The sequence below is a fragment of the Primulina huaijiensis genome, chromosome 11, assembly GCF_012295235.1.
Source record: "Primulina huaijiensis isolate GDHJ02 chromosome 11, ASM1229523v2, whole genome shotgun sequence".
In the NCBI taxonomy this organism is placed as follows: domain Eukaryota; kingdom Viridiplantae; phylum Streptophyta; class Magnoliopsida; order Lamiales; family Gesneriaceae; genus Primulina; species Primulina huaijiensis.
Window position 1 is genome coordinate 22,561,818 of NC_133316.1, and position 23,768 is coordinate 22,585,585.

A 23,768-nucleotide genomic window follows, 5' to 3' on the forward strand; every position below is an offset into this window, starting at 1 on the left:
TTTGACAACTTATTATAGTAGTGCATTAAACGTCGAATATATTCAAACTATATATTTTTTTACTATCTTAATAAATTGATTAATTGAATAAGAAAAACGAGAGCATACGTGTAAAATGCAAATGTATGTACTAGAAAAGCATTAACAAAACCTTGTGGGTAACTTTAATTTGTAGTCACTTTAATGGTTAGGCTGCGGACACGTAAGAGTTTTCATTAACAAAACATCAATTTGGTCAAAACCTATTATCTTCACAAATTGGAGCTAAAGATTGTCATGTCCCACATTTTACAATAATCAAGTTTTAAAAAACGATAAAAATGAGAATTTAATCATTGTGATTCAATATTTTAATAAAAGTACTTTTAATAATGTGTAAAGTATGATATTTTTTTTAAATTAAACATAAAAATATTCAAATTTTAAACCCAAGAATTAAAAAATAGTTTCATGGGGGAGAGAAAATGTTTGAAAATTAGATATATAATAGAAATAAAGAATTTGAGTATGTATTTATATTGTGTTTTTTTAATTGTATTACTTATTTATTATACAATTGTAAATGAAAATTATATCTTACTATTTTATTAAGTTTGGAGCTCACGTCTTTACTTTTTTCCATTCACGTCAGTTTTTTTTTCCTTTCCAAAATACATTCCTAATTCCCGTCGCTTTGATTTGAATAAAGCTGGGAAAATGGAAATCACTTCCAAATCATTTTCTTTTCACTTCTGTAGGAAAAATGAAACAATTTGAATGATTAATTAATTGTAAGAATTCTATTACTATTATTTCAAAAATATATTCTCGCCATTGTGGTTTGAAATTTATTTCAAAGCATGCATGTCTTAAAAATTTATATTATATTATTTTTACAACAAACATAATGTTCATATATTACATTACGCATACAATGTTTGTATGTTATCACGAATATACGTGTATATAAAAAATTGGGGAAAAGGAGGGGCGGTGCAAATGGTTAGCGGTTTACCTAATCCAAAGGCCCAAAATTTGGTGAATTTAAGAAGTATGACTCATTTTATATGATTTCAATAGCCTACGTTTCAATAAAATAACAATGTGTAGGAAAAAACTCATCACCTAACAAACTAATCCAAAAAAACTAGTCGAGCTCAAGTTCACAAACTTATGAGCTGAACATCCTTAAGTCGAGCTCGAGTTCGATAAATTTAACGAACGATCTCAAATTTTTTTTAATCGAGTCTAATTTCGAGTAACTCCCGAGCGACTCGTTAGTTTGTTTATAGTAATATAGAAAGCAAATATTATATTTTAATCAAATGAGCTTTTTGGTATGAACATTTTAGTGGAGTGGGCTTTTTAGATAGCACTTTTGTTTCGCCAATTGTTAGGACACTGAAATATTTTTAAAGTGGGGTTTTTCTTTTATGATCGAGCAATTTCTCAGTTTTACGACACTGAGATTATTGTATAACTTTTTGGTGGTGTGCACTATTGTAATTATATAAATATAATATTTATTTAAATGCTATATTTGATTGTTTTCTTTTATCCATGCGTTCGTAATTTATTTGTAAACCGAAATTAGAAACCCCATAATTTTATTAGTTAAAATATAATTATTGAATGAATTATTATATTTAGAGATAATTATTACTTTCTATCACCTTTTCTCCCACTTTGTTCAAACTTCAAACTAGCGATCGGAACACCCTTTGTGTGCTCTAATATTTAGAGTAAATTTTATGTGATACGATATCACGAATTTATATCCATGATATGAGTGGATTCGACTCATATCTAACATTAAAAGTAATATTTTTGACATTAAAATAATTTTTTTAATGAGTTGGATCATACTGAAGATTTATCTCACGAAATTAATTTATGAGATTGTCTCATAAGAATTTTTGTGTTGTATTTATATTTATATATGATAAATATTTAGGTTAATTTAAGTTATTTTATATTGAAATTTATTAAAAAATTATAATGAAGTCAAGATATATTTATGGAGGAAATTTGTTTTTTAAAAATGAAAATATTTATCTATTTTTCATCTATGTTTGAATTGATTTTGAAAAATATATTGAACAAGATAAATTGATAGAAAAATGGGGATGCATCACCGATCGGAGCGGATCAAATATTTTATTGGATTAGCGACATTTACACATTTGCCCCTTCTCTATGGCAAATAAGTTTTAATTACGTGGCACACACGCGGAATGGGTCCTGCGTTAAAGCCCTTCAACACGTTGAAACGCATTTTCCACCAGAATGGCAGAGTCGTTAAATAAAGTGAAATTCCTAGGGCTTTATAGTCAAAACGCATCGGCGTTACAACCTACGTACGACGATCCGAAGTGTAGTACTTGACTGGGCGCCAATCCAAGCACAAGTGAGCGACCCTCTACCCCTCCCTCTCGAAATTCTAGAACAATTCTGTGTGATTCTTTTTGGGTTATTTCTTATTTTGAATTTGTATTATACGGGATTACCCCTTTTTTTTTTTTTTTTTTTTTTTTTTTTTTTTTTTTTTTTTATCGATTTACATAAGCAGAGGCCTCGAAGCAAACGGAACCCTCGAAGCTAATTGAATTATTAATTGATTTAATGTTCATTTCGCTGAAATTCAGGGGAAGATAAGCCGTCGCTGAGAAGTGAATATCCATCGCTCTATTGTGGGATTCGACCCTGATTTTTATTTTTATTTTTTCATTTTCGAGTGGATCGAATGGAGTCGCCTACGCCGGTTTCTCGCTTTGTCCACCAGAATTCGAAGTAATTTTTCTTTTTTCCTTTCAGTTTCTTTTGTGGGTGAGATTCTTTAAGCTTGTGCGTGAGTGTGTTGTCTGATGTCGTAAGAGTGATGGTGCAGAAAACGGGAGTTTCCGGGGGGAAGTTCGTCGTCTGTGTGTAAGGATGTGGAGGTGTTGGAAATTCCGCCGACCGCCAATCATACTTTTAAACCTAAGTCTTCCGAACAAAAACAGGTGAGCCATTGGAGTTGTTATTTTGCATTTTTTCAAAGTGGGATTGTTTCGGTTCTTCTCGAGTTTGAGGTACCATTGTTCTTTTAAGATTTCTCTAGGTGTTTCGGGTTTGTTCGGAATGATTGAATTTTGATTAAGTAATGATTTTCTGGTGTTTGCATGCGTGGGCTACTGTGATTAAAGGGATCCTTCCAGCATATAATTGAAATCAAACTGATTTGTATTTGGATTTTAATTTTTGGCATCATATTTCAAGGGTATGCACGAGAAAAGGACGATTTCATGAGATACGATGTTGGAATCTAGTAATACTTGCACGATACCTTTTCAGAGTTATGGTTACCTTGTCTTAGAAATTTAAGGTCTGAAGCATGATTCGGTGGCTTCTTTCGCATATGTTATATGGTTTGTTTTGAGCAAAAGGTCTTAGCTAGTATTAGGTGTATATATGACTTGCCTGGCTTCCCTAGTTATGATAGATCCATGCACACGATGCTAGCTTTATTGCCAGCGAATTCATAGATTGTTCTCAGACGTGGAACTTTTGAATTGGAAGAGGCTGCAGATTGACCATCATCCGACGTGGGACTAATGCCTTTTTTATCGGATCAATGAGACTTGGCTGCTATTGAAAGTGAGAATGTCATGCCATGGGTTAAATTCCACTTAAATCTGTCCTTGTTTGTGTGGAGATCCTTTCAGGACTGCATTGTAGCATTGTACAAGAAACGTCTGTTGTCACCTCTTTTCCTTGATGAATGCTTTTCTGTAATCTGTGCAGATTGCAGCATGTGATAGTGCCAAGTTAACTGGTGGTATCAATGGGATTTTAGTTATAGTGTGTTGGTTCTGTCAGTTTAGTTTTCGTAGCTTTGATTTGTTCTGTTGTCTCTCTTACGTGACAACCGCACGAGCTTAGAGCTCCCTAGATTCACAAAAGTTCTCAATACCTTGGCCCGTGGCATTTCCTTTTTATACGCCCTGCAATTACTTGAATCTGAAACCACTCTCCATGTACAACGGTCAACGAGTATGAGATGGGCATGGTTGGTGTTTGAAAGTTATTTCTTGTTTTACATCCCTTTAACTCATTTTCTGAAAGTAATACTATATGCATGCATCCTAACTTTCAAGTGACCAATTTTCATGAAGGTTGTCTTTCATGAGATAATTGATGTAGATGTAGAAGAAGACTGTGGTGATGTAATGATAATAGATCACAAAGTTGGTGTGCACGGGAAGGGCAAGGTACTGCACTATTCTCACTAATTTGTATTTTGGTTTTTTGGTGCTTCCTTTTGCTCCAGCAATGTAATAAATTATTCTCTTATCTGGCGTGTAGGAGGCTTTGTCCTCCTTTTCAATTGGTCTAGGTTGTTTAGCGACGGATGGATTGGCAAGCGACATCCAATCATCAACCAATGGTGCTTCACCATCGCACGATTCAATGATTTTAGATGATTCCAGCTCCAATAATTTCTTTGGAGAGGATGATTTGCTAGATAATTATTACGATGACATATTGTTTGATGAATATACCATGTTAGAATCACATTTTGATCACATGGATATACCACCTGGTATTGAGGCTCCATTTCCTTGGTTACCAAGTTCTCCCAGAAATAAAAATAAGGTGACAGCTACTGGTACTTCAACTAACTCAAATTTGCAATCAAAGTCAGATGATGCTGTTGTTCCGCCTGGCTTAAATTCACCTCTATCATCATGGCCATTACCATCACGGAGCGAATCAACTAATCAATCTCAAAAGTTGAAACTACCATACAAATCGTTGGGGCCTGGTGTTGTTCCAAAGAAATCATCCATTTCAAGTAGTACATCCTTTCTGGGTTCACAACCCTCCATCAGTTCATTGCCTCTTAAGCACGGGAAGGAATCTTTGCATTCTTTTGGAAAGAGTAAAAGGAAGACTCGTGCATCCTATGTTTCCTATCCTGGTCCACTAGGTCAGTTATCTTCTGGTGCGAGTTATCCACCTATCATTGGCAGTTATCCAAGTAGTTCTCTGAAGTTGAAAATGCCATCGAGTTTACCTGGAATGGAAACTTATATGCCTCAGTGGCAGGATTTACGCCTTAATATGTTAGGACCTTCTATTGGTCCTTCAGAGTTTCTGACAGATTTTGTCACCTGGCCACAAGACTCCACCAATATTCAAAATGGTGAGTCTCCCATGGTAATACAGGCCACAAACGTAGAACCAAGAAATACCGATGAAGTTTTGCGAAATTTTGAAAGTTTTAAAAAATTCGACACCGTTGACGATTATTCGGATCACTTCTACTTCAAAAATGCTTCATCTGGCAAAGAGGTAACTGCTATTTCAAAAAGTAGGGTTGTCTGCTGTCAGATCTCTTCAAAATTTATTTGTGCCTTGTATGATATTGTCTTTAAATGTTGACAGCCACCAAAGAATTGGGCTAAGAGAATACAGGAAGAATGGAAGATTCTGGAAAAAGATTTACCCGGTATGTTTTGAAAGTCCTCCACATCTCCCTTTGCAACTTTTTTTGCCACTGTGTTTATTTGTTTACACTGATGAATTAACGTGGTATTGACATCAAATTATGACTCAACATAACTGCATGTATAGCCTCTATATATTATCATAGCTAATATTTTATTTTGCTGATATTTAGAATAGTATGATCCACTGACCTTATATTTTTTCTGCTGTCACCAACACAGATACTATATTTGTAAGGGTTTACGAAGCCAGGATGGATCTTCTGCGGGCTGTGATTGTAGGAGCAGATGGAACGCCGTACCATGATGGTCTCTTTTTCTTTGAAGTCTTCTTTCCGAGCAGTTATCCTAATGTTCCACCTGTATGTTTTTTTTTTAAATTTCTTCTGAAGAGTGCAGGTCGGTGAGCTTGGGTAAATTTGAGGCCTAATCATACCATTTCTATTCTTGCTAGCTTGTTCATTATCATTCAGGCGGTCTACGAATCAACCCTAATTTATATAATTGTGGAAAAGTATGTCTTAGCCTTCTTAATACATGGAGTGGTAACCACAAAGAGAAGTGGATCCTTGGTGTTTCAACCATGTTACAAGTTTTGGTCTCCATACAAGGGCTGATTTTGAATGCCAAGCCCTACTTTAACGAGCCTGGATATGCAAACCTGAGTGGCTCCCCGGCTGGAGAAAAACGATCATTGGAATATAACGAGAGTACATTTATTTACTCCCTCCAAACAATGGTGTACAGCATGAGAAGGCCGGCAAAGGTAAGTTAATCCCCAACTCTTCACATTATGTCTGTGACATCAAATTGAACCCAAACCAATTCCTTTATTCTATTGATAAATTGCTTATTCATTCATTTGTTTTGGTAGCATTTTGAGGACTTTGTAATAGGACATTATTGCAAGTATGCTCGTGATATTATGGTAGCGTGTAAAGCATACTTGGAAGGAGCTCAGGTAGGTTGTCTTGTTAAAGGAGGCGTTCAAGATGTCGATGAAGGTGACAAGAGCTGCTCACAGCATTTCAAGAACAGTTTGGCTGGATTCATCCCTACTCTGGTAAATACATTTTCACAAATTGGAGCTAAAGATTGTCAAGAGTTCCTTTCTTTATCTCGAAAGGCTACCGGACCAGCAACTGCTGCTCTGGGCCCTTAAACTTATACCATTAGGCTAATGAATTTTCAAACACTTGAATTCAAGATTTTGCGCATGAGACTTGCTACTCGCCTTTGGTTATGAATTATGACTGATTGGCGCATTGACTCGTCTTAGAAAGAACAGATTGTTGTTTTTAGCCACATCTCAATGCCTATTTAGAAAATAATAATATTTGTACATTTGAATGTGACCTGAACTTTTTTTCCTAATGAATCTAAATCTCGATATGGATTCTTCCAAGCGTTCTATTGAAGTACATCCATCCTCTTCCCCACTTTCCCTACGTTTTCATGGTGAGTTAATGTTGAGGAACTATACACTAAATCTACTTTTCATGCTGGCGGATGCAAATATTTGGAGTTTGAGCCGTGCAATAGATTGTAAGGTAGTGGCATTATGGTAAGTTGGTGCCGTCACGGTTAGGAATGTGAGGATACTATTATAATTATATTTAATTAATGCCTGAAAAGTCTTATTTTCACATGTCAACTGTAGATTTTATTTCTTAATACATTTTATGAAAAATTTATTCCAATTACGAAATTTTTTTAATAGTTAACATAATACGATATCAAATATATATCTTCATGAATGAAGCTTATTTTAGATAGTCTCATTAATTAATATTAAAAACAAGGTGATATTCAATCCAGTTAACATTTTTTCCAATAAAATAAGTCGTTCCCTTGATGGTATCAATATGCAAGTAATTAATTTTCCGTGATGCTCTTGGGCGCATCGTTAAGATACCAACATGTAGCTTTCTAATTCTCCAACTGGTTGGAGGAATCCTAACAAATCCGAATCAGACAAATGGTCTCATGATCCGAAAGAAATTGACTGGATATGATTTTAATATATTTTAACCTGGTTAAATTAAAAGTGGATCCGATCTCCATTTTGACTGATTGAGAGACTGCAATAATAATAATAACAATAATAATAATAATAATAATAATAATAATAATATAGTTGAGAGAGATTGAAATGGAAACTTTGTACTTAATAGCGAATTATTTGTCTTTTGTTAGAATAATTCCCAAGTCATCGCCGGCCACCAATTGAATGCTCCTTTCAATATTACCGGAGTGGAGGGAAAAAGAATTCCACATAGGTACTAGGAGTAGGACCCACGCCCGGACTTATTGCACAAATAATAAATAGACAAAAAAAATATTTGAGTATTCTATGTTTTTCAAAATATTAATTCCATTGTTCAAATTACTTTTGATCCCTAAGAATTCCTTTAAATGAATAAAATAAGTAGCAGCGTGACATTGGCTGGTAGAACAAGTCAGACGAATCTGGTGACTATAGCTTTTTTTCTAGTAAGTGGGGGGCTTGGGGAAAAAATCATTGACTTATGACAATGCATTATTATAGCCTATTATATATTTATATGAAATAAAGTGTGATTAAAATATACGTAAAATTCATTAATCTTGAATATGATGTATTTTTCTTTTGATACACATACCCATAATGCTCAAGGGCAGTAGGAAGTCAGTCAAATACTTTATACCATTACATGAATAAATAATAGATCATCTTTCTTCTCTGGCTTTCTGGTTTTATGCGCCATGAATTCCTCTCGCAATATGCCTTTCTCGTCGTGGTTTTACAAGTCCTTGAACTTTTTTCTTATTTCTAATCTCTTCATATCGTCTGTTCTCTCTTATCCTTCATACACTGATCACTGTTCTTCTATAGTCCCTGAATCTAGCCGCACTCACCCAACGTACCGAATGCTTGTACCTTTTTTTCGCACAGCCTACTACACCGGTGGAGAAAGACTTTTTGGTGAGAAAGCGTCGAACCAAACATATGACTATGTGGGAAAATCACTTAGCATCAAACTCACATCAGATTCATATGAGACCATCGCCAAGAATGTTTATATGGTTCGGGGTCACCTGGTTATCCTGTCCCCGTACCGGTATTACGATCGGGATACAAGCAATTTCAGTTATGATGGATCCTATTACCACAGGAGGAGACAACATAGATCAAACATGATAACGTTTTCGTTGAATGGGTTCTGGTCAGAATCTTCAAGGAAGCTTTGTATGGTCGGCTCAGCTTCTTGGAAGTCTAACGAAGGTAAGGTTATCAATCTTGATGCTGTTTTGAAGATGAGTTACAATTCTTTGACTCCAAGTATGTTTACTGGCGTTATTAGTGGAACTTTGGAAAGCACAAGTTCCGTCAAGGACTCGGGGTATTTCGAGCCGATTTCAATGTTTGCTTTTCCTTCTGTTCCCGACTATATTTACTCTTTGGTTTCGAAAGAACTAGGAAGAGGGTATTCGGGTGGTTTTGAAGATCCAAAAGACCAATCTCTCCATTTGGATTCGAGCAGGTTTTGCTCTGTGTTAGTAGGAGTAGGGGGATATTTTTTTTTCGAGTTGGAGCATGGAAGAGAGTGCAACAAGCCTCAAACTTGTTCTCCACTTGGTGTGGTTGATGGATTGTTACCTGGAGTGGTGTCCTTATATCCAATCCAGTGTTCGACGGAAGAACGGATGATTCGGTACGTGATAACATTTCAGAATGTTAGCTATCCTACATTTTATGAAAATTTTGATCTTAATGCCACGTTGATCGGTGAGGGCTCCTGGGATGATAAGAAAAACCAGCTGTTGATTGTTGCTTGTCGAATCTTGGATCCAGTTAACCATTTTGGGAATGGTATAGGAGATTGTTCATTAAGGTTGAGTTTCAGATACCCTTCAATCCTTACCATCAGAAATAATGCCAAACTTGTCGGAAAAATTTGGACAAACAAAAGTGTCGACGACTCGGGATATTTCAGAAACATAAATCTCAGTCTCGTTGGTGGGGATCTCCCTGAGGCATTTCATGGACTAAAATACGAATACACCGAATTGGATAAAGTAAAAGAGTTATGCCGAGTGGAGAAGGTTGAAAAGAAGGGGAATATATATCCAGATGGGCCGTCTAACAACATGAGGTTCGACATGTTAGTCAAGAGTTCGAACGGGAAAGAGTTTGGTTGGGGCATTACAGCTCCTCTATCCATTGGAAATGAGTTGTACCAAGGAGACAAGGAGATTATACTGGCACCAGAGTCAGCACCAGTCGCAGGTGCTGTACGCGAACCAATTTCTGAAACCCAGAAAAGTAGATCCGGTCCCTTGAATATGAGCTTCATAGTATCCATCACCCCTTATCATTCAGAAATTAATAAGTCACAAAGTCAAAGTCGAATGCAGATCACTGCCGAAGGAGTGTATGATTCAGAAAGCGGTTGTCTCTGTATGGTAGGCTGCAGAAAGTTGCCATCTAATGTCAAAATATCTGATGACTCCACAGACTGTGAGATTGTTGTGAACTTCAAGTTTGCTCCAATCAACGACAAAAGTGGTGGTGTTATCAGTGGAAGCATCAGAAGCACACGAACAAGAACTGATCCTCTTTATTTCGAGGATATGACAATGTCATCTGCTGCATTTTACAGCAGTGTGGCTGAACGCTCTATATGGAGAATGGACTTGGAGATCACCATGATCTTGATATCCAACACGTTCATGTGCATCTTCGTTGGGTTACAACTTTTCCACGTGAGAAGAAATCCTGAGGTCGTCTCCAGCATTTCGCTTGTCATGCTTCTGATACTTTCTCTAGGATACATGATCCCGCTTGTCCTGAACTTCGAAGCTCTTTTCTTGCAGAACTATAACAAGCAACCATTCATGTTTAGCAGCGAAGGATGGCTTGAAGCTAATGAAGTAACCATGAGAGTAGTAATGATGGTGGCATTTTTGTTGCAGATACGCCTACTCCAGCTGGTTTGGACCGCAAAAACAAGTGAAGGAAATGAAAAGGGCTTGTGGGGTGCAGAGAAAAAGGCCGCTTTTGTTTCAATGTCGATGTATATTTTTGGCGGATTACTTACTCTGCTGCTGAACTGGATAAAGAGCAAGAATCAAGAAATGAATTCTTTTGTCGAATATCATCAAGTGTATTATTCTCTTTGGGGGTACTTGAGATCTTATGCTGGTTTGATTCTTGATGGGTTTCTTCTTCCACAAATCTCGCTCAATACTTTCTCTGGTTCATCTGCAAAAGCTTTGTCTAATCCATTCTACATCGGCATCAGTGCTGTTCGGTTGGTTCCTCACGCTTATGATCAATACCGGGCTCACAATTTTCCACGAACCATTGTTAACGGAACATACTATTATGCGAATCCCGCCGCGGATTTTTACTCTACCGCTTGGGACGTGATAATCCCTTGTGGAGTGATTGCACTGGTTGTGATCGTGTTTCTGCAGCAACGACGTGGCGGACGTTTGATTCTTCCGAGGAGATTCAGGGAGTTAGAGCTGTATGAAAAAGTTCCTGTGGTTAACGATGATGAGCTATGAATTGTACTTGCATTCAGAAATATAGATGATACATTTACTATATACTTTTCAAGTGTCTTGAGGTCTATCGGAATCGTTAAATACGCCGAGCAGCAGCATAGCGGTACCTGTTTTAACGGAATTGTAAATAATGATTACACTAAATAATATAATGTATAAATATATCATATTATCCACTAATTCCTCACTTCATTTTCTATTTTTCTATTAAAATATTTATCAATATCTCGGCTTGACTTTGAATTCATGTGGTCCCTTGTTTCATTTTTCCTTTTTTAACTCTAAAAAGATATTTAGGAGATGTTTTCAATTTTAATTTTTTTATAAATAGTACAAATATGATATTGGTCGAAACAACAAAAATGTTGATTAACCATTAAAATTTTTAAAAATCTAAGAAAATCATTCATTCTTAATCAACATACAAAATAATGAAAATTGCTCAAAATTCATCCAAATTAAAAAATTATACCAATTAAAACAAGAAAACACTCAAACCTTTATTTAATGAGAAAGGAAAATAATGAAAATAACATGGAAGAGGGAAGATAAGTGAGAGAAAGAGGCGAGAGTAGCCGGAGAATGGCGAGCGGCGCCCCGTGGAGAGGCGTAGGCGTGAGGGAGAAGACGCGAGAGTAGAAGCAGCGTATGATTCGGTTATTTTCTTATTGGGCTTTGTTTTTTTATTGGGCCAGCAATCAACATATACATATAAGTTCGTGAATTCCTGAACCCCGGGGAAAACGTGGCCTTTATTTAGCCCAGAAAAAGATACAAGGGAACAAGGACATAAATTAAGGAAAAATCCTTGTCCCGTCGGTTTCCACGCCGGCGAGCGGCAAAACTGCAATGGAAGGGCAGAGCATCCTCTATGAAACCCTAAGCCCTCTTACCGCCACATCAACGGCGCCTAATCCTACGGAATATTCCTCCGAAGATTTCAAATCTTACGTCGTCTTCCGCAACCTGATTTCTCTTCACTCTGCTCGATGTGCATCTCCAGAGTCCCCCTCGGTGGATTACTTCTCTCTCAAGGTTAATGAATTGGAGGAATCTAAAGAAGATTTAGTTTTAACCGCTCCTCTTCCTCAGACGCCTGCGGAAGCTTCCACTTCGGTGCCGCATAGGACTCTCGAAGGTAGCTGGTTTAGCTCCAAATTTCACTTCAAAAGCCCCATGCTTCGTCTCCACCGAGGTTCGTGTTTGCTCCTCTTTTGCTACATTAAACTATGCAGTTTAAGAATGCGGACCCTTGGAAAAGAAGTTTGACTGCAGAATTTTCCTTTTCTCAGCTTGTGTCTGTACTCTGCGTAATCTAGTGAACTTGACTTCTAATTATTAGATTGGATACGTGCAGAGATACTCGATTTTAGTAATTTTCTCTCTCCAACGCCTGAGGAACAAGGGCATCGAAATGCTGCAGTAGAATCTGTTTTTGATGTTATAAATTATATTTGGCCTAACGCTAAGGTATGTTAGATTTTTTTGCGTATGTGTATTTTGGGCTGTGGAGAAATGTTTTTTTTTGTTAGTTGGAGAAATGTTTATATGTGTGAGGTGCATCTTGCAGGCTGAAGTTTTTGGATCATTTAAGACGGGGCTTTATCTTCCATCTAGTGATATCGATGTAAGCTTGAAACTGTGTATTAGTCGTTTGAATGATTTGTTTTTAGCAATTATTTATGATCTCTCTGACAAATATTCACTGTTCAGCTTGCAAGTTAGAGGTATCATTGTCTGCAAATAATAGTTAAATAACTGGCCAAAGTAATTAATTATGAGATGTCGTTTTACCAGGGGTTATTAAATGTGGACCATTGAATTCCATGATTATTGTTAAATCATGAATTTGGGTATGTGTTATTAAGTATTAGCATTTTCTCGCCAAAGGACACCAGTGATATTGTGGTAGACCGTAGACTACAATCAGAAGAAAAAAAATTTATGGTTATGGATATGGATGGAGCAGCAATCACCCTGAGAAGTTCATAATAACTTTAATACAGATAGAGATGTCAGAATGTGAGCAAGGGCATTACTGATATTATTAGCTTTTTTGCTGTTACCTTATATTTCTTTCCACTCTCATGTAATCTAAAGTTTTTTCATTTCATCAGGAAGGTTTGTGTTTTTCCCAAATTTTAAATATATACCTCTTGGACTGGTTTCTGAAGCTAGGTTACATAGATGCTAGATTGCCCTTCAACATATTGATATTTGAAAACAGAGAAATAAATATACACGCCGCAATGCATCAGGGTCTTATGTCGTGTTCTTATTTAAGAAAAACAAACCAGGACTTTTCGTCCTTAGTGAGTGAATTTCCTGGTTGTAATATAGTATGTTAAAATTTTGGTTTTGCCAACCCTAAAAATTATGTCTTCATGGTTTGATTCTTATCGAATTGATTAAGGCCATGGGTGAACTCTAAATGGATTCTGGTGGGATAGATGTTACGGTAATTCTCATTTATATAATGGATTTTCTTTCTGATTCCATGGTAGCAGATATCTTGTGATGAGCTAATTTTTTTGTGGATGACCTTTGGAGTATGCGAATTAATATAAAATGTAAGCAATTTGACTTTGCTGTGTGGTACTTTGGCAGGTTGTTATCTTGGGTTCAAATGTAAGTAGTCCCCAGACTGGTTTGCATGCTCTTTCCAGGGCTCTATCTCAAGGAGGGATTGCTAAGAAGATACAGGTATCGTTTGTGGTTTGAATTTAACCATTGGTTAGTTCTTCACCGCTTATTCAAAATTTTCAATGTCTACCTATATCAGGTTATTGCAAAGGCTCGAGTACCAATTATTAAATTTGTGGAGAAGAGAAGTGGTATAGCATTTGATATAAGGTTAGGCCACTGTTTAATTAGACTTGATAGGACTATTAAATGGTTATGAGAAATTATAGTATGTTGGCTGCCTTGGAGGAAAAAGTGGAATGACATTTGATATAAGATTTGACTAATAATTTACCGTACTTCAAAGAAATCTTAGATGGTTTGTGAAGAAATTATAATATTTTTTCAAGTGAAGAAAGAATTGTCGAGTCCTGAATATGTTAATGCTTTTCTAATTTGTGTACTTTCTGTGGTGTGTACACATACTCGTGACTTTATCGTGTGACACCAAAGCACATTTACTGTACTTGGCAGATTACTGCTTCTTGAAACTTCTTTGTTATGATCATGTTTCCTTGAGTGGCTTTGATGTTGTATCTCTTCGTAACAGTTTTGATGCACATACTGGACCACAAGCTGCTGAATTTATAAAGGTTTTTTGCTACTGATTTATTTAATAATTTTTTCTTTTGGATTTATTTTAGTTTTTTGGTCACTCTTAATGATATTATTTGCATGTTTCTTATTATTCAGAATGCTGTATCTAAATGGCCACCACTACGACCATTGTGCCTTATATTGAAAGTCTTCCTGCAGCAAAGAGAGTTAAATGAGGTGAAATTCATTATGTTTTATTCTTGTTGACCTGCATATAAATCTTACATTTCCGTTAACTTGTCATTCTTTCTCTAGGTGTACACTGGTGGAATTGGTTCATATGCACTCCTTTCCATGCTTATAGCAATGTTGCGGGTAATTACTTTGTTTTGCTTCTGTTCAGGGCGTTTGGGTCAATGGTGCTTTTCCCGTCAGATGTTGCACTCTCCTTTTAAAAATCCCTAATGTTGAAATATTTTTATGCTGTTTTGCTAGAAATTATTGTAGAAAGCAGTTTATATTTTAAATATAAAAACTTTCAATATGTAAATTCTTTCTCAACTTTTTGATGGAATTCCTATTTGTTGGTTTTTTTTTCTAAGATAGTTTTTTTTTTTCTAAGATAGTTTTTTTTCTTTCTACCAGAACCGGCATGATCAAGCTTCCCTCGATGATAATCTGGGAGTTTTGCTGGTATTATGATTCTATGCTAAAACCTTTCCATTTATTTAATTATTGAGAAGCATTTCCCTGTACGTGGTATATTCTCAGCGGTACCAAATTCTTTGCTGTTATCAAGCACTTAGCTTATCCTTAATTGTGCAGATGATGCATCAACCATATTGGATGATATTAGTTGTAGAATAATGCATCGATAGTGTTCACTTCACTATAGCAATAGTTGTTTAGTGATATCTATTAATCTACAAACTTGTAATATATTTACTTTTGACAGCATTCATGCCGTTATCATCGAGTTCACCAGACACTGCTTTTTGTCAAGTACCCCATTCAATTTCTTTTTCATTAGTTTGCCAATTTGTCTTCAATTTTTTAGAAGTTACTGCATGGAATGCAAATATGTTGAGATAAACTGCTGAAGAACATGGGAGCATCCTTCCATTGATTTGTTTTCGCATTGGAAGTCGTAAATATCTTAATTTTGTTCGAGCAAGTAAAAAATATCTATCCAATTTTTAGTGTTTTATGACGTGGTTCTTTATTCTTGTAATTTTGATGAGCTTAAAGTATTGATTAAATTTGGGGTATGTAGTAGTCCGTGCTTTTTAGTAGTGTTATGGCAGAATGCTTCATTTAGTCTCTAAACTAAGGATGTTGTACGCACATGAGCTTATGGTGTGGTGTAACAAAATTTCATCGACTTTCTGGTTTTTTGTGGAATACAGGTGAACTTTTTTGACATATATGGCCGCAAATTGAATACAGTTGATGTTGGTGTTTCTTGCACTGGTAGGAGAACTACCTTCTTCCCAAAAAGTAATAAAGGGTTAGAATTTTCTGCGTTATATTAGGTTATGGTGCAATTTTTACTTAAAACTATTTATTTCTGATTTCTTATACTATTACCTTCTATTCAGATTTTCAGTTGAAGGCCGGCCTTCCCTTATCTCAATTGAAGACCCGCAGGTTACCTAATGAATTTGAGTCCGACTCATCTTCCTTTTGAACAGTGTCTTTCAAACAAATCCCTAAAGTGAGAGGAAAATTGAGAGCTAGACTTTCTCCCGGAAGAAGAATAAGATGATACTTCATTTTGTGACTTATCCGCATAGTTTTCTGTAACAGGTTCCAGATAATGATGTAGGCAAGAGCTCTTTCAACTTTTATCAGGTTAACTTTTGCAATAAATTTTACGATCACTTATCTACCTTCATTTTGGTTCGAAAATGAACTTCCTTTCTTATTTGCATTATGCTGCACTGGTAAATGATTGCCACAAGTGTCTCGATATGCAATAGTTTTTGAAAAGACAGCCTCTTGCCCATTTGAATGGGAGAAAAAGTTACCCTGTCATAATTTAGTGTTCACGGATGATGATCGATGTTTATCATAATCTTTGAACACGCCAGCTGGTGTCAGGCTTCTTTCTTGGATCTATGATTTGTTAAGACCGTTGCTCCCCTAGTTAATGGTTAGTTTCTTTTTTCTTTAGTAGTTTTATCATCATAGTTGATCTCTAACCTCTACAGGTCAGATCTGCTTTTGCCATGGCATACTCTACTCTGACGAATGAGAAGACCATATCACGCCTTGGACCCAAGAAAAGCATCCTTGGTGCTATCATACGACCGGATGATGTACTATTGGAACGAAAAGGAGGGTTGACTGAGAATGCAACCTTCAATACCCTATTTCCTGGTGCTGGAGAAGGATGGGAACAACTCTTTGACAATCCGCAGGAGATTTGTTGTAACTGGAGGCTAAATGATGAAGATGAAGAGCCACTTCCGCTTGGAAACGGAATTCCTGGCCAGCAGGGCATGAAATCTTCCGGAAAGAAAAGGAAGCCGTCTAAGAATAACAGTTCTACCAAGGAAGTGAAAGGATCTGGTATCCAGGGTGTAGACAGATATGAAGAAAATGGTTCTATGACGGGGACGGGGTTGAGAAAGAAGAAGAAGAAGAAGAGCGAAGAAAATAGAGATTTGAGGAACTCGCAAACAAATAATCAAAATTGGAAACACCGGCAAAGTTACGATAGTAGTCGGAACAGTAGCTATGGATATCGCCCTTAAAAGTTGCGTCCAAGCATAGCGTAAAAAATTGCGAAAATTTTGTCCCAACTTAGTATATTGGACTCAGTAGCGTGTATTGTGGACATACTATTATTCTTTGGTTTAAAAAAAACACAGACCACACGCACTCGTTTGATTTGATAATTCATGTGATTTATTACAGATCGCACAAGTATTCAAAACTTGAAAGTGACGTTCTATTGTTGAGCACTTGAGCTTCGCGATTGCCTTATGTCAGAGTCGCAAAATACTGTTATATTTATTTGACATAGTAATTTTTTGAACAAATGTGAGAGAACAGGGACCATTTTTCCCTATTACTTGAAACTCCCCACGCCAATTGAACAACGCAATTTGTTCTATATATGTAAGCGTACTTTCATTAGTACGTACATTAATACTATAATATTTCATCCATACTTACATCAATTAATTCATATATAATATATAACTAACAATCTTTCGTCCGCGTTGTATGTATACACATCTTTGATGTTTTTTATGATAGTTTTTTAAAAAATTAACGTTTTCTTGTAATATTATTTTATTTTAGAAATGATATAATTATTTAAAAATTCAAAAGTTCTAATAAATATTTTAGCAGTTTTAAAAAATTGAAAAGTAAATTTTTATGATATTTTTTATTAAACGAAAATAGAATATTTTTATAATTTTAGAAGAATATTGTTGGCATTTTAAAAAAATTATTTATAAGTGATCGCTACAGATATTCCTTGGCCCCAAACTGGTGGAACTTGAGCAATTTTAATCTTCCCAGTATACATATTTTTTAGCAACGAATTAAATTTCAATCCATGATTCATAGCGGACCTCTATTGTTTTTTTTTAAAAAATAGTCGCTATATATAAAAGTATTTAAATATAATTTTTTAAAGATTTTTCCCGGAAAAGTACTCTATGATAGATCAAAACACTACAACTGCGTTATACCCACCGACGATTCAACAGCATGATTGTTTCGTTCCTTTTACTTTTTGAGGAAAATAATTTGTCCCATTTTGGTCTGTCCTACTACATTCTTGAGCTGGAACTCGCAGCTATCTTTGCCTCTCTGATCTCATATTTCCTAACGACAATTTCAAATGCCGATCTGCGACTCAACCCCAAGCTCTAGCTCCACTAAGTCTTGGGTTGTTCACTGCCTTGCGGCGGGGGCTGCGGTGGCGTTGGCGCTTGGTGCCCATGCATATTATCGCCAATCGATAAGGTTTCGGAGCCGGGTCATCGGAATTATACCTGCTCGATATGCGTCCTCTCGCTTTCAAGGCAAACCCCTCGTTCAAATCCTCGGCAAGCCCATGATCCAGGTACTTTTTGGCCTGTGTTTTCCAATTATGGTTGCTCATGTTTCCGGATCAATTGGGGTTACGATTATTTTGCCATTGTTCTATTTTCTTTTACTTTTTGCAGAGAACGTGGGAAAGAGCAAAATTGGCGACGACATTGGACCATGTGGGTAAGGATCGATTGATTTGGCTCAATTCCGTTTGCTCAAACTTGACGACTTGTAAATTAAGTATTTGGTTTTGTTATGGGTGATTAGTTGTGGCGACAGATGATGATAAGATTGCTGAATGTTGTAGAGGATTTGGTGCTGATGTGGTAATGACCTCAGAATCATGTCGAAATGGTACAAGATTCCGCATTTACTGTCCTCCCAAGTCCTGATAACGCTAGCTCTGTTAAGAGATTTGATTTATGGATTACAATTTTGAATTTCATAGGCACCGAACGTTGTAACGAAGCGCTCGAAAAGATTGGAAAGAAGTATGATGTGGTTGTAAATATTCAAGGAGACGAACCACTCATAGAACCTGAAATTATAGATGGCATTGTCAAGGCCCTACAGGTAATAATGCGTTCTCACTTGTGATCTCTCCATAATGGTGAGATGCGCTGTTAAATCTATTCATGAGAAAGCATTTACTTGTAGCAGTCCGCAAGATCAAATTTTGAAGGAACTGCTGAAGCATTATGGAGTTTGGTGTTGTATTGGTAAACCACGGATGTGTGGATTGAACTTGAGAATTTCCAATTGTGAAAAAGATTTTGATTTTTTCCAAAATTTAGACAATGACTTCATTGGTTAGATCTCTTCCAAATTAAAATATTTATGTTCTGTAGTAACAAACCTCTTTGGGGTATGGCCCCGATGATTGTTTCACCCTATGAATATTCTCACCCTCATTCAGGTCACTGAATGCTACTCAAATAAAATTTGTGGTTCATGTAGGCTGCTCCAGATGCCGTCTTCAGCACTGCAGTTACATCTTTAAAGCCTGAAGATGCCTTTGATCCAAATCGTGTCAAATGTGTGGTAGATAACCATGGCTATGCAATTTATTTCTCACGAGGACTTATACCATTTAACAAGTTGGTTCTTCTAAGACTCTATTCCCATTAGCATTATCGCATCTCACAGGCAACATGGCCAAAATGGATTTTATTAACTCTAACGTAAATATAGGTATGGAAAAGTTACCCCTCAATTTCCATATTTGCTTCATCTGGGGATTCAGGTATCGAACTGCCATCATTATGTTTTGCACATGTTTCGCATGCTTCATGTATTCAGTATAAGAATCAGATTTGTGCAGAGCTTTGATTCTAAATTTCTCAAGATATATCCCGAGCTGCCACCAACACCACTCCAACTGGAAGAAGATCTTGAGCAGCTGAAGGTCCTTGAAAATGGATACAAAATGAAGGTGCCAGCAAGAATCGTTACCCTTGTGTTACTCTTGTATTTTCTTAATTTCGCAGACATCAATATAATTGTTCTGCGGATAATTAGTCGCTTTCCATAATCTGCAGGTAATAAAAGTTGACCACGAATCCCATGGTGTTGATGTACCAGAAGATGTGGAGAAAATAGAGCATTACATGCGCGAAAGAAACCTGTCTTAGCTGAATAACTCCAAGCCAAATTAAATGGCTTCATACGGTTACAATAGAGCCAGCCACCTTCTTGTAGCCTTTCATATCCTTGTGTTTTTATATTTCTCAAGTGAATGGGCTTCTCTCTGTCCCACAGCTCGTCTTGTCTGGATTTACTTCATGTATATTTACTTCATGTAAGTTATACATATAATTCCTTTGCCAAATGTGGACATGTAAGTTATACATATATATGTAATTTTATCTTCTCAATTGTGGCTCAGGAATGCCAAACTCATATTTCTAATTTTTAATATTATATTTCATATATCGGATGAATGATACACATGACATGTCCACATTAGGCAAAAGGAAGGGGCATTTGGAAAATGGACCTCCAGATGATAAACGTCGACACCAATAATTTGAAAAAATTGACGCTCAAATATATAACCAAACGGCCAGAAGAATGAAGACAATGGTATGTTAAGATTTTATTTCTGGTGTTTGAGGGGGATTTTTTGATAAATTATTTGAGTTTTTGAAATTAATCTGGGGAATAAAGTGCATATATCTGGTAAATATGCTTTTTTTTAATCAAAGGTAAATATGCTTTGAGATGTTAGATGGCACAAATTTTCTCTGGTGCTTGACCTTTTATTTTCATTTTTAATTTTATTTTTTTAAATTACAGTGGTGTATGTTTTTTGTGTAAACTCAAGCCTCTCCCATCCCCATGTATCACTAGAGGTGCTGGCAATGGTTGACTTTTTCATTGGTACGTGAAGCATTAAAAAATTAAAACATATTTTGTTGTGTTTAAATATATAATATAATTTTATAGTATTTTAATAGTTTGTGAATGTTAATGTTGAAATATCTGAAAATGAGACGTCTCACGTATATTTTGCACTTTAAGAAAGATAAGTGTGAGGAACAACGCATGGGGGTTAGTTTCTTGCTATGCAATTGCAGGCCTTAATTCGCCGGCCGCATACTTCTTTGCAATGGTGCCCTTCCTCGACTGGGAAGATCAAAATTAATATTGATGTCTTGGTGCAAAATGATTTTGACTTATTTTGGAGTCGGAGTGGTAGGTAGAGATGCTAGTAGGGTGGTTTTATTTGCTTGTGGAATAATGTCGTCGGGACATTTTGATCCTTTTATGGTTCAGGCACGTGCAATTCTTGAGAGATGTTTTGCTGCATCTCGTTTTGCAGAGCATGAGTGGATTTCGGAGACTGATGTGGCCAATGTAGTGAAAGATAGTCTTGCTCCACCAGCAGCTGATGTTCTTGACTAAATTCCTGGGTTTCTCCATCGGCTTCCCAAGGGATCTATTACCTTTTCACCTTGTGTACGAACAGTTCGTTTCTAATATAAGTGAAAAATTATTAACAAGAGAGGTGTTCTCTTTATGTATCATTATCTAGACCATTAATAAAAGTAGAATGATTAATATTTTTGGTGAGCTTTTTTTAATATTCTTAAATTGTAAAATATTAATAAAATGACACATTTTTAATGAAAAATGTCTGTAGCTTAATGGATAAAATATTTTTTCCTTATACACAAGGTTGCAAGTTCAACCTCCACCTGACATATTTTATTTATTTTATTTTGTAATTTATTTTTTAAAAATTCCGATTTATATCTTCTGTTCAATCCATAACAAAAGGCGGGTCTGTTCCAGGTGGGCCCAATAGGCCCAATCCAATAGCCGAAACGGACATGTGTGACGCACGTGATCCATTTAAGAACAGTGAACGAACTGCTCCTCATCCATTCATAACTTCACTCCACCACCACAATCGCTCACGCCTCACTCGCTTCCCATTTATCCACACATCCACGCACTAGCACACTTACTGCGTGAAAACCTTCTTCTCTCCATGGCTGGTGTGCTGGAAACCCTGGCTGTCCCACGCGCCTCCGCTCTCCCCTCCGCTTCATTGGCTCCAATTGCCGGATCCGCCGCACCTCGCCGCTCCGTGGTTCTGTTATCTGAATTCAGAGGTCTCAAGATCCAGTCGACTCGCTCTTCAACGTCGCCGAATTTCACCTCGAAACCTGCTGGCCGCGGTGGTCGAGTGGTCTGTGAGGCGCAAGACACGGCTGTCGTAGGTTAGGATTCTTCTTCCTCGGGTATTTCTGGTTGAATACAATATCTTACTATTGTTATGGACGAGGTTTACTTTTTGTGTGCATCGGTTACTTGGATATCGCTGAAACTCAGTTGCTGTTGTGTGTGATAACGTTCAACTGATTGTTGATTTAGCTGGTTTAAAAGGGATACCGTGTTCTAATGGCATCGAGAAGGAGTTTGCTTTATTTCAGTTGATATGTATGGGACTAATTTTTGTTTTTTATTTATTCCTATCTGATGGAATAGTTATTATATTAGATTGCGAAATTAATTCAGTATGAATTTTTTAAACTACGATGATTTTAGCTGTTGGAGCTTGGTAGATTCCTATGGATCAAAATATATTTACCGTTGAGAAGAGTAACATTCCATTGTGAAAATTATTGTGTCGTAATAGTTTCACACATAAATTTTTTTGCTCTAATGTTAAGTGTGAATAGCAGCATGGTTATTATTTACTTGAACTATAGTGCCTGCTGTTACTGATGCAACCTGGCAATCTCTGGTGATCGGGTCTGATTTACCTGTTTTGGTTGAATTTTGGGCTCCATGGTGTGGACCCTGCCGCATCATACACCCTGTCATCGACAAACTGGCCAAGGATTATTCCGGAAAACTCAAATGCTACAAGGTTAATACCGATGACAGTCCTTCAATAGCAACCCAATATGGGATCCGAAGCATTCCAACTGTCTTAATCTTCAAGGACGGGGAGAAGAAAGATGCGGTCATAGGTGCAGTTCCAGAGTCGACACTAACTACCTGCATAGAAAGATTCGTGTAAATGGTAGTTTACAAGTTTGTCTTCGGGAAAGCATTCTCTCTCACATTTCTCTCTTTCCTTTTACCCTTCGACACTGCAACCATTGCTCGAATAGACTTGATAAATTTCATGTATAGTTCCATTATGTCATGTTTTCTACAATATAATGTTAATTATTAAATTATTCGTATCCTCTGTGTTGCTTTGGTGATTACCTCCTATCTGATTCTGATTTTGTATGTTTTTATCGAAGATAATATTTTACTCTCACCACCAATGAAGTTGGATACAGCTTCACCCCATTTCAAGATTACTTTTTTGTAATCTCATTTTCTCCTGATGATCAATAACGTCCCTCGACTTTTGAGTTTTGAACTATTTTCCATTAATATGTTGTATCCTATGTTTGATCACACACACATCTAGTGGATCACATGGACCACCCCACTTCCAATACATGAGGGCCCAACCTCTGAAGACAGGGCACGAACTTGGGTTGGAAAAGCCCAAGACCAAGACCAAGCCCAGTTATATATTACCAAGACAGGGCACGATCTTGGGTTGGAAAAGCCCAAGCCCAAGACCAAGCCCAGTTATATATTACCAGGAGGAATTGTTAAGAAAATGCTTTGGTGATGTCTGATGACTGGCTAAATCAGAAAAGAATTAGAGCCAATGATTCGGAGATGCATTTAAAAAAAGGAAATTAAAATAACACAAGGATGATCTCAATCGAGTAGGTATGGGTCTCCTACGAGACATCTCACGGATGATCTTAAACCCGTATGGGTCNATATATAAGACAGGTAGACTTATCCATATTTGCTGTGAAAATTAATATTTTTTACACAAAATAAATGTGTTTTCATGGATTGGGTTGAGTTAGAGATTCATATCATACAATTGACTCGTGAGACCGTCTCATATGAGTTTTTGTGTTCAAACATTAGACTTCGTTCAACCTA

The 23,768-nt window shown here is 36.6% G+C and overlaps 5 protein-coding genes across 6 annotated transcripts; all 5 read left to right on the top strand.

The window, feature by feature from the left end:
- The first annotated feature begins 2,251 nt into the window (after nucleotides 1-2,251).
- Nucleotides 2,252-6,910, top strand: LOC140987568 (uncharacterized). 2 transcript variants are annotated; one of them, XM_073456130.1, is made up of 9 exons: nucleotides 2,252-2,386; nucleotides 2,625-2,769; nucleotides 2,867-2,981; nucleotides 4,134-4,229; nucleotides 4,324-5,313; nucleotides 5,407-5,470; nucleotides 5,691-5,830; nucleotides 5,923-6,234; nucleotides 6,343-6,910. In XM_073456130.1, exons 2-9 carry the CDS (start codon nucleotides 2,723-2,725, stop codon nucleotides 6,628-6,630), a joined length of 2,052 nt encoding a protein of 683 aa, XP_073312231.1. In that variant the 5' UTR covers nucleotides 2,252-2,386; nucleotides 2,625-2,722; the 3' UTR covers nucleotides 6,631-6,910. The 2 variants fall into 2 exon arrangements, with proteins under 2 accessions (XP_073312231.1, XP_073312230.1); XM_073456129.1 differs by lacking the exon at nucleotides 2,252-2,386 and having other exon boundaries at nucleotides 2,506-2,769.
- A 1,303-nt stretch (nucleotides 6,911-8,213) lies between these two features.
- On the top strand, nucleotides 8,214-11,021 carry LOC140988494 (uncharacterized). The gene has a single exon (XM_073457500.1). It carries the CDS (start codon nucleotides 8,214-8,216, stop codon nucleotides 11,019-11,021), a length of 2,808 nt encoding a protein of 935 aa, XP_073313601.1.
- A 701-nt stretch (nucleotides 11,022-11,722) lies between these two features.
- On the top strand, nucleotides 11,723-17,248 carry LOC140988089 (uncharacterized). The gene is made up of 13 exons (XM_073457001.1): nucleotides 11,723-12,216; nucleotides 12,379-12,491; nucleotides 12,592-12,648; nucleotides 13,629-13,724; nucleotides 13,804-13,874; nucleotides 14,254-14,296; nucleotides 14,397-14,477; nucleotides 14,556-14,615; nucleotides 14,886-14,933; nucleotides 15,647-15,747; nucleotides 15,839-15,887; nucleotides 16,047-16,091; nucleotides 16,451-17,248. Exons 1-13 carry the CDS (start codon nucleotides 11,871-11,873, stop codon nucleotides 16,994-16,996), a joined length of 1,656 nt encoding a protein of 551 aa, XP_073313102.1. The 5' UTR covers nucleotides 11,723-11,870; the 3' UTR covers nucleotides 16,997-17,248.
- A 766-nt stretch (nucleotides 17,249-18,014) lies between these two features.
- LOC140987339 (3-deoxy-manno-octulosonate cytidylyltransferase, mitochondrial-like) lies at nucleotides 18,015-20,004 on the top strand. Its single transcript, XM_073455801.1, has 8 exons — nucleotides 18,015-18,324; nucleotides 18,428-18,473; nucleotides 18,561-18,647; nucleotides 18,742-18,866; nucleotides 19,251-19,390; nucleotides 19,485-19,536; nucleotides 19,615-19,725; nucleotides 19,832-20,004. Exons 1-8 carry the CDS (start codon nucleotides 18,100-18,102, stop codon nucleotides 19,922-19,924), a joined length of 879 nt encoding a protein of 292 aa, XP_073311902.1. The 5' UTR covers nucleotides 18,015-18,099; the 3' UTR covers nucleotides 19,925-20,004.
- Nucleotides 20,005-21,656: 1,652 nt separating this feature from the next.
- Nucleotides 21,657-22,993, top strand: LOC140988791 (thioredoxin-like). The gene is made up of 2 exons (XM_073457861.1): nucleotides 21,657-22,018; nucleotides 22,511-22,993. Exons 1-2 carry the CDS (start codon nucleotides 21,787-21,789, stop codon nucleotides 22,822-22,824), a joined length of 546 nt encoding a protein of 181 aa, XP_073313962.1. The 5' UTR covers nucleotides 21,657-21,786; the 3' UTR covers nucleotides 22,825-22,993.
- Nucleotides 22,994-23,768: the final 775 nt, after the last annotated feature.